Consider the following 9,868-nt stretch of genomic DNA (forward strand, 5'->3'; position numbering starts at 1 on the left):
GGCTGTTTGTGCTAGCTGCAGTGATCTCTGTAGGACCTGTAATTTACACATTCGCCACATTCAGGTTCGTCGAAAGAAAAAAATCCATAGAATATACCTTATAAAACGCTCCAGTTCTCAATATTATCACTATCTTGTAGGGCAAAGTTGTGGAACAAACCCGACTCCGAAAATTTCAGCTTATTCTCTTGCGTATGGTTTGTGTACAGTTCTTTGTTAAAACAAGGAACCAATATAATCGCGACAACAGGTACGAGATACTGCCCTGCTATCTTCGTGACATCTTGATTACCACATCTTTATATTCGCAAACGACGTCTCATAGAGACGACTTTCTTCAAGAGTTACGTCATTATATACTGCGACATACGTTATGTGCATTTATTTTTATATTTAATTTGTAATAATGTAAATTAAATTAATGAAAAACCTAAACCATATCCGACTAACATGATTTATGTATAGATTATTGTGACAGGATAAATTTTAGGATTAATTTTTTTATACTACGATTTTTGAAAGCAACAAATATATGCTAATTGTATCGTTTATTATGTAATATTAAATTAAAAAATGAATTTACATCAATTGTAGACTCGACACGGATTCTGATCGCCATGTGGTGGATTTTCATTTTAATATTGACGTCCTTTTACACGGCGAATCTTACTGCGTTTCTTACGAGGCCACAGTTTACCTTGCCAATCAACAACGTACAAGATATATTGCGTAAAGGTTATCAGTGGGTTACTTATAAAGGGCGCACAATAGACTTAGTGCTTTCTGAAGTAAGTCTTTATGCAAACACGTATTTAATCTTTTTTAAGAGAGAATTTGAGATTTGTAATTACAATCTTATTCAATAGTATGATTTAAAATTAATAAGAATTGCAAGCATTGATTATTTTATCACGATCATAAAACGTTCAAATAATACTAGTTTACACAACAAAAAGTTATTTTGATTTAATAATATGTTTAATAACATATTTAATATTTTTAATATTATATATCACAGTCAAAGTCAAAGAATACATAACATGGCTAAAAAATAAAATATTTAAATTTATAAAAATGCATCTTGTCCATCTTTTTAGAGAATGGAAAATACATTCACTTCTGATTAGAATTTTAAGATAATATTAATTTTTATACATTATTAGAAAATATTAAATATCACAAAAAAGCCATTTTTGGTAGATTAAATCTCTGTAGTTATTTCGAAAATATCGCGATAGTACTAGTGTTTCGTGTGCGACAGTCAAAATTTGTAAGAAATACCTTGTCTGATTCAAAGTAATTAAAAGAAATTATTTTTTGTAAACTAGTGTAATTAAATTTCATTTTTAATATTTTCAGTTCCACGATGTTGAAGATTTAAATCTCTTAAACGTCACAAGATGGAAGGACAATTACATAACGTCATATGAATATCCAGTTAACGATATTTTTAACGCTTTGGAGAAGAGTGAGTACTACCGCCAAATTTCAACTACATACTTTAATAATAAATAAAAAGAATAATATATAAATTCACGAGGCATTAGAAGTCAGCGCTGATACTAATTTGCGCAATTATACCTAATGATAAAAATATATATAAATAAAATTTATTAATATCTGGAGGTTCTGGTTCGTCTCGCTAACGTACAGATATTATTAAATTTTATATCATATTTTATTTATATGTATGTATTATTTTATGAATTAAAGGAGTCCCTAAAATAATTATTTCTTAAAATAATTATTTCTATTATTATCAAATGAAAAGAAGTATAATTTTAATCTCTAGATAAACTGTTCCTTGGAGAGACTCATTACCTCAAAACTCTAATATTCGAGAATTATATCAACAAAACTCGCCAACACTTGAACCATCGGGACAGATGTACATATGTTATTATGCCCAACACGATTTATTTGATCAATAAGGCATTCGCCTTTCCCATAAACTCTACTTTGAAGAAACTATTTAATAAAGAGTAAGCGACAAATTTTTGTATTAAAAGAATTAATATTTTTATATTAAAAAAATTAATATTTTTTAATATAAAAAGTAAATTGAATTATGGTTAATTATGCTTGTATATTCTTCGAGTTTTTAGAATTTAGATAATATGATAATAATAGATAATAAAATTTAAAAAAATAGATAGAATATAATCTATACAGCATAGAATTTGTAACAATATTGCTGCAAAATAGAATGTTGCTGCAATGTTGCAGCAGTGTTGCAACTTTTGTGCAACTTTGTGCTGTAGGAGAATTTTATATAAATTATGTCTTAAGCATAGTTCGTATCACAAAAATTGTAGCCATTAATCATCAATAATTTATTGATATAATCTAATATTATTAACTGTGCAATTCAATAAAAGACTGAACGTGTTTCAGATTGATAACTTTAATGGCATCTGGTATAATGACGCGCGAGAAACTGAGAAAGCTACCAATTGCGCAAGTATGTCCGCTGGATCTTCGATCCACTGAAAGACAATTGTCAATTGCCGATCTATCTTTAACGTTTAAAGTGATCCTCGCTGGATATATGATCGCAATGATAATTTTCGTTCTCGAGATATTAATTAATTGGTTGGTGAAATTTTACAAACGGCGAAAGAAGATCGGCAAAAAATCCGATCGCACGTTCTTCTGCAAGTGGAAACGGAAATCAAATGATTCTTTAATCCCACAATTGGTGTACACCACTAAGAATCAGCTATTCGATAAACGGAACATACAGCTGCCGTTTTCAAATATCCCGTACGATATCGTTCAAGGAAAGAAATATTGCATTAATGGCCGTGATTATTACATTGTATTCGATCGTTATGGTGATCAAAGATTAATACCTATTCGCACACCATCCGCATTTCTATTTCAATACACAGCGTAATAAAGGAATAATTTACGTCTGACGAACCGTAGCAAATTATCGATGGAATTTATTTAAAATGTCAACAATTTCATATAAATTGCGTACTAAGCGCTGTAATTCATACGCGGAAAATTGTATAGTCATCAATCATGCAGTCATTCATTGCCATAATCTAGTCATTCAGATTTACGAAATAGTGTTTTCAATTGTAGAACTCTATGTACATTTTATGTGCAGATACTAGTACTTTTTTAAATATATGTATGTGCTGATATGCATAACATAATATAGAGAAATAGGCAGAAATATATGTGATAGTTAGTATATTAAAACAATAAATAAGTTAAAGAAATATTTCTTTTTATTTAAAAAATAAATTCTTAGCCTTCGCAGATTTCATTAAAAAAATAAATAAAAAGACAATTTCATTGTCAATTAAATATTAATAATTTTTTCCACGTTCCCAAATATTAATCCATGTTTATTTTTTATTTTATTTAAACAAATACTGTATCGTATTTAATAAAAAAGATTAATGTATCCAGAGTTGAGTATTAACTAAATTAAAATGTTAAAAATTAAAAAAATAGTTAAAAAGTTAATAACTTAACTTAACTTAGTTAATTTTAAATGCATTAATTTTTAACTTAATTTAGTTACTTGATTCTATATAAACTTCTATATAAACTTCTATATAAACTTTAATTTATTAACTTTTTTAAATTAAAATTTTTTCTATCTCTTAATACTAATATTTTTTAAATAAAATCTTAAACATTAGAGAATTAATTTTTAAAAAATTCAATGATTTTATGATTACAGACTCTATAATGAGAGTCACACTATAGTAGCCAATTTTTATTGGCTCGCTGATTTTGTCAATTCCAACTTATATTTGAATCGCACCAATTTTAGGTGTCATAAACATTATATTTCAGCAACATAAATATGAAATGAGTTAAATGAAGATTGCACATCATTTTCTACATTTTTATATATATTTTTTGTAACAAATATCTAGTCGACATAGTCGTAAACATGCGTGAGCAGTTGTTTCGGAAGTTCAAGGAAATTAGATAAAGGTTAAAAAAAGAGAGATAATGCAAATAATATATATATATACTCTTCTCTCTCACAAGATTTTGATAAAAACGCGATTATGTAACTCTTATTATATATGTACAAGTAACTTACTATGAATAACAAAATTAAATTTATCTAATAATATTTAATTTTGTATATTTTATCTGTTTTAAGTGTTATTTAAAGTAATCCCATTTTATTTAAAGTAATCCCACAAGAAAAATTAGGACATTCTTATGATAAAAATAATTTTTTCAAAATTAACTTTTTTTAAACTTAAGTTAATTCAATCTTAACTTAACTTTTATTAAGTTAATATTTTATTCTTTTAACTTTTAATTAAATTTTATTAATTTTATAAATCATTAATTTTAACTTAATTTAGTTTAAAAAAAACCTTAATTTATCCATCACATTCACTTTGTCTTTAATAATGAAACATATAATTTTAAATAACATTTTGCGATATAATAATAATATCTAATAATAATAAAATGTATATACAAATGTATATACAAATCTATACAGTATATACATATAACAATTTAAATTAAAAATGAATGTCACATTCGCAAAAAATTGATAAAGGTATACTTATACATTAATTACAATATTAAATAAATTTAATATAAATTATATTGTCCTCTTTTATAGATATAGTCCCCTGTGTTGTATGTGTTAATCGCCGGAAATATCCATGGCTACAATCGATTACATAGTTCATTGTGCACGCTTTGTGCACATAAAGACGCCAATAGATGAGTTCCATTTAAAATATTAGTTCTCTCTGTCCGCGCTAATTGAAGCTGGCAAGCTGTTACATTTAGTACGGACATACACCATATTTTCAACGTTACGATTTTATCGGCAGTGTCGCGAAATAGACGTAGTACCTAGTCCTTGATCATTAAAATGGACGTTAGTTCGCTAGTGCATGGAGTTTTAATTCTCAATTCCCTGTCCTACATGGCACGTGATCTGGGGATCTTAAAAGGTGAATCAGCTGCTGATTATCAACAGCTGGCCCATACGGCCGCTGTTGCTTGTCAAGGTTCTTTGGATAGTATTGATTGACTTAATTGTTGTCCAATTTGATTTTGGATTCGCCATGAGCACCTGTCAATTAGAACCTTGTATCGAGCTTCCTCTCTCGGAGGAGAAGCTAAAAGAAAGCGTAGATAAAGCGAAGGACTGGGCGCTTATACATGGTAATTATGTTTTTTTACTGATAAGAAATAAATTGCTGATAATCAAATGTATGATTATACACTTGCTCATTCCTGATAAACTTGCAAATCATAAAGACAAACATGATGGCTATTTTATATAATTTTAAGCATAAAGAATTCGAGGATATGACGCAAATATAAAATAATTACAATGATTCAGATGATGCAATTAGACAGATTTATGTGATGAGATCTTATGTTATTACTTAGGGATATCCATGCGATCCAAGACGAATTTTAATAAGGACCAGGTACAACTACTACCTGTTACATTGTTACCATCGAGCTTTCCCGAAAAGTCCTTTTTAACTGTAAAAAATGTACAAATTATATTAAACGAACTTATTCATAAAGTTGCTCATGATAAGGAATTTCTTACAAGCAGCTTAAAAAGGTACTGTTACTAGAGCTATAATCATAATGGAATTTGTCTTATTGTAGAGTTATATTATTTGATTTAGCACAATCCAAGCTGATCCATTTACAGCAAAGCTATTCCACATATATGAGACAGTATATGAAAAAGGTTTTAGTCAGGTATGTGATATTAAATATAATAATGTTTAGGTTATAATATCTAGACATCAATAAAAGATCCGATGCAGTTGATCATTGTGCATAAATACAAAAGAAGATTTTCCTGTTATATAGAATATAAGTCTTGGACTGTTGAGATCAGATTATTTATTACACGATGATGACTGTAAGATAAAGCAAGTAGAAATAAATACAGTAGCGACTAGTTTTGCAGCCTTAGCTACAATTACATCCGAATATCATAAGTAAGTTTAGTGACTAATAAAGTTTAAAAACTTTATTAAGAAGAAATATTAATATTTGAAAAGTCTTTTATTTAAATGTTTTTAATGAAAACATATCTATTTTATAGGTATATATTAGAAGAATTGGGATATAGGAAGAAAGCGTGCGAACGAGTAAATTAATTGTTCATTATTATCATAATTTTTTAAGATATAAGTTATTTATGTTTGATTTTCGTAACATGCTAAAATTTTTTAGTAAATCTTTTTAACTGGACTTCTTGCAGAGTTCATTTTTCTCTTGTTCACTCCAGTGGTGAAGAAAAGGAAAGAAGATGAACAGTGTAAGAAATTCAGCTAAGAGAATAGTTCTATCGTTCTTAATACTGTAATATTTTGAAAATATTTTACAGTTTATTAATATTAATTATTGCTATTGATAAGATTCCAGAAAATAATGCACTTATTGGATTTTGCAAAGGATTAATATTCGCATGGGAATTGTATAATAATTCAGAGTAAGTTGGGTGATAGAGCAGATTTTATTCTGATTGTTACATTCTATAAATAAGACTAATAAATAAATTGTTTTAGAGCTGTTATATTGTTTATTGTTGAAGATATAACTTATAATATAAGCGATCAAAGATTTCATGAATTCCAAATTCGTCAATTGTGTCCTAAAATTAAGATTATTAGAAAAAGTTTAACAAATTTAGTATCGGAGGGAGTGAAATTGGGACCAAATAAAGAATTAATTGTGTAAGTTGAAATCTTAATTACAATTTATGTTATAAATTATATTAAAATTTATACAAAATATTTTAAAAGAGAATTTTTTTCATGTCTTTGCAAATATAGAAATATTAGGTGTGGGAAAAAATTTATGGCGTTTTTCCCGTTAGATGGCATTAAAAAAACGCCACGAACTTTTTCTCACACTTAATAAATACTGAATAAAGAATGCAGACATTTGAATTATTGAATTATTGAAACATTTGAATTACTTGAATTGTTTTAGTTCAAATATGGTAGTAGCTGTTGTTTACTATCGTTCAGGTTATGAACTTGAAGCTTATCCGACAGAAAAAGAATGGGACATGAGATTGTTAATAGAGTGTTCTCGTGCAATAAAGTGTCCATCAGTACAGTATCATTTAGCAGGTACTAAAAAAGTATGTAAATCATTTTAATTTTTATTTGTCTAAACAAGAGTAATATACAACAAATTAAATTTTTCTTGTTATCTATACATAAGCTGTATGAAATATTGAAATAATTAATAGAAAACAAGAATATTTAATTTTTATCATATTTATTACAGATAGAATAAATTTTGTAACACACACATATATATACTCGCTGTAATTAAGATTTATAAAATATTTCGATTTTGAAAATTATTTGTTTAGGTACAACAATCTTTAGCTCAACCTATTGTATTGAAAAAATTTCTAAAAGATGATGCATCTGTTGCTAGAGTGCAAGAAATATTTACTGGTCTATATACATTAGATTTTGTAAGTAATCTATTCATTATTTTAATGTTTATATAATTAACTATTATATGAATAATTTTTAGCAATTCAAATTCAAAATAATATATTTATTATAATAATAGAATGATGCTGGAGAAAAAGCAGCAGAAATGGGTATAAACGAACCATACAAATTTGTTCTCAAACCACAAAGGGAAGGTGGAGGGAATAACATATATAATGAAAGTATAAGAACGTGGTTAAGTTCAATGAAGGAATCGCAAGAAAGAACAGCATGGATTCTCATGGATCGCCTTTATCCTCCTTTACAGAAAAATTATTTGGTACGTGCCGCTGAAGAATCACCTTCAGAGGATGATGTTGATCTATCAGATGTTATAACAGAACTTGGCATATATGGCGTAATAGTAGGGTAAGTACATATGGGATGACTTACATTTTAATCATCATGTTCTTTGTTAATAAATAAGTGACATTAATATTTGTATAACATTTCTAGGGATAGCAATGAGATAAAGTTAAATAAACAAGTTGGACATATTCTAAGAACTAAATTATCGAGCGAAGATGAAGGCGGAATAGTTGCAGGTGTTGGTGCCCTTGATAGTCCCTATTTAATTAGCTAAAATTATACATCTCTAGAAGAATAATTTTAATTAAATAGATAGTACAATTTATGAGAGAGAGAGAGAGAGAGAGAGAGAGAGAGAGAGAGAGAGAAGGAGGGAGAATATACATATATTATGTTTATTATAAATTTATTTTTTATTGTATATATGTATGCAGGCATATGGATATCGGATATGAATTATTGGGAATTAAATAAATCTTTAGTATCAACAATCATTTATATGATGACATTGTATCTACGTTATTTCTAATTTTTAAATATTTTTATTATAATTGAATTAACATTAAGACATTTTAACAATAATAATGACATATTTTTTTAAAAAATTAAATTTCTATTGTATATATACATGTATGTATCTATGATATGTATGTTTGAAAGAAAGCAATCGTAGCGATCGTGGCATAGAGAACGATGTTCTCTCTGCTCTCTGCCAAAAATCCAAGTTCAAATCCACTCAGTTTTATTTGAAAACGTTACTTTTCGAAAGATAATGGCAAACTATCGAGACTTTGTCATGACAACTCTTCTGATATAACCATTAAATCCGACATTAAAAATTATGTTTCATATCAAGAGATACGCTGATATTAAAAAAGTTCCTTTAACATTCCTCTTAATATTACAATTAAAGCAGCGTTCAAAAGTTGTTCGCTTTCCTCCTGCTTCATTTTCATGGAGCGTATCTTTGCTGGCTTTAAATTAACGAAGACACTCATTTATTTTCGCTTACTTTTAATTCATTTTAATAGAAATGAATTACGAAAATGAGAATATATCGAGTATGTAAAAGAATATATCCTTGTAATAGCAGTTATCTATAGTTGCAACAGAGATTCGAGATGCGACGCATAGCTGTTGCCATTGCTAATATATAATTATTAATATATAATTATTAAAAAAGAAAGTACTGGGTAATATCTATTTTCAAAAATCGCAGCGAACATGATTTTTTTTTGCTTCGCTCCCAAAATTAATCTTAGATGACATACGATTCCGTGAACATGACATGTATTATATTTCAGAAATGTTTCGCTATTGAACAATATCGAATTTTGAGCGTAACTTCACTATATATGAAAATTGATAGAATATGAATAAAAGCTTTATTAGCTGCATGAAATGGCATTTTAATGTGCGTTCTGGATAGATTTAAAGAAATGACGGATTGAGATTATTGAAAAATATGAAAAAAAAAAGTTTTTGTATACCTAATTGTTAAAATTAATTTACTTAATATGAAAATTTTATTGTTTATTACATTTTACTGTGCATTATTTTATTTTACGAAATTATAAAGATGATATATTTTTACATTATATTACGTTGTATTTTAAATAATTTATAAGTATATATGTATAAATATGTTAATGTTAATAAATATATGTATTAATGTTAATATAAATTAATTCAATATTATAATTCAATATCTTGTATGTACAAATAATTTGTAACTCTATATAAAAATTAAAATTGTGTAATTGTTATGTATATTACGATGCTTGAAATGTATATCACGATGCTACAAATTTAAGGCTCCTGAGTATTTACCTTAACTATATTGAATTGACATAAGCCATATTAAAAATCACATCGATTTTTCTTGCATGCCACTTGTAAATAAAGACAATTTGATTAAAACGTAATAAATCAAGATCGCTGTAAAATTGAGCCGAAATTATTTTCTCCCCTGAGAGGTGAGTGATTTACTCCCATTTTGAGCTCACTGACCGATCAACGTTCTATCGATTGAAAATGATTGGATTCGATTCCTTATATACATCTAT

The 9,868-nt window shown here is 27.4% G+C and overlaps 2 protein-coding genes across 2 annotated transcripts in view; both read left to right on the forward strand.

The window, feature by feature from the left end:
• The window catches only part of LOC105625764 (glutamate receptor 1), an 8,490-nt gene extending 5,594 nt beyond the window's left edge, over window positions 1-2,896 (forward strand). Inside the window, exons 4-9 of the mRNA XM_012207084.1 lie at window positions 6-64; window positions 141-250; window positions 595-788; window positions 1,360-1,468; window positions 1,793-1,982; window positions 2,395-2,896. Of these exons, the coding sequence (XP_012062474.1) occupies window positions 6-64; window positions 141-250; window positions 595-788; window positions 1,360-1,468; window positions 1,793-1,982; window positions 2,395-2,896 (1,164 nt within the window). The remainder of the gene's footprint in view (window positions 1-5; window positions 65-140; window positions 251-594; window positions 789-1,359; window positions 1,469-1,792; window positions 1,983-2,394) is intronic.
• Window positions 2,897-5,069: 2,173 nt separating this feature from the next.
• LOC105625578 (glutathione synthetase-like) lies at window positions 5,070-8,076 on the forward strand. Its single transcript, XM_012206900.1, has 11 exons — window positions 5,070-5,169; window positions 5,401-5,584; window positions 5,652-5,727; window positions 5,842-5,972; window positions 6,080-6,125; window positions 6,396-6,469; window positions 6,546-6,713; window positions 6,973-7,126; window positions 7,364-7,471; window positions 7,573-7,862; window positions 7,950-8,076. The coding sequence occupies exons 1-11, from the start codon at window positions 5,070-5,072 to the stop codon at window positions 8,074-8,076; spliced, it is 1,458 nt and encodes a 485-aa protein (XP_012062290.1).
• Window positions 8,077-9,868: the final 1,792 nt, after the last annotated feature.

Source organism: Atta cephalotes, assembly GCF_000143395.1.
Source record: "Atta cephalotes unplaced genomic scaffold scaffold00003, whole genome shotgun sequence".
NCBI classification, from domain to species: Eukaryota; Metazoa; Arthropoda; class Insecta; order Hymenoptera; family Formicidae; genus Atta; species Atta cephalotes.

What these genes read in the sequence shown, in the direction of transcription:
- LOC105625578 (XM_012206900.1), top strand. Translation starts at nt 5,070, where the DNA reads ATGAGCACCTGTCAATTAGAACCTTGTATCGAGCTTCCTCTCTCGGAG. An exon ending in CTTACAAGCAGCTTAAAAAG is followed by an intron (nt 5,585 to 5,651) that starts GTACTGTTACTA and finishes TATTTGATTTAG; the next exon opens with CACAATCCAAGCTGATCCAT. An exon ending in CCAAATAAAGAATTAATTGT is followed by an intron (nt 6,714 to 6,972) that starts GTAAGTTGAAAT and finishes GAATTGTTTTAG; the next exon opens with TTCAAATATGGTAGTAGCTG.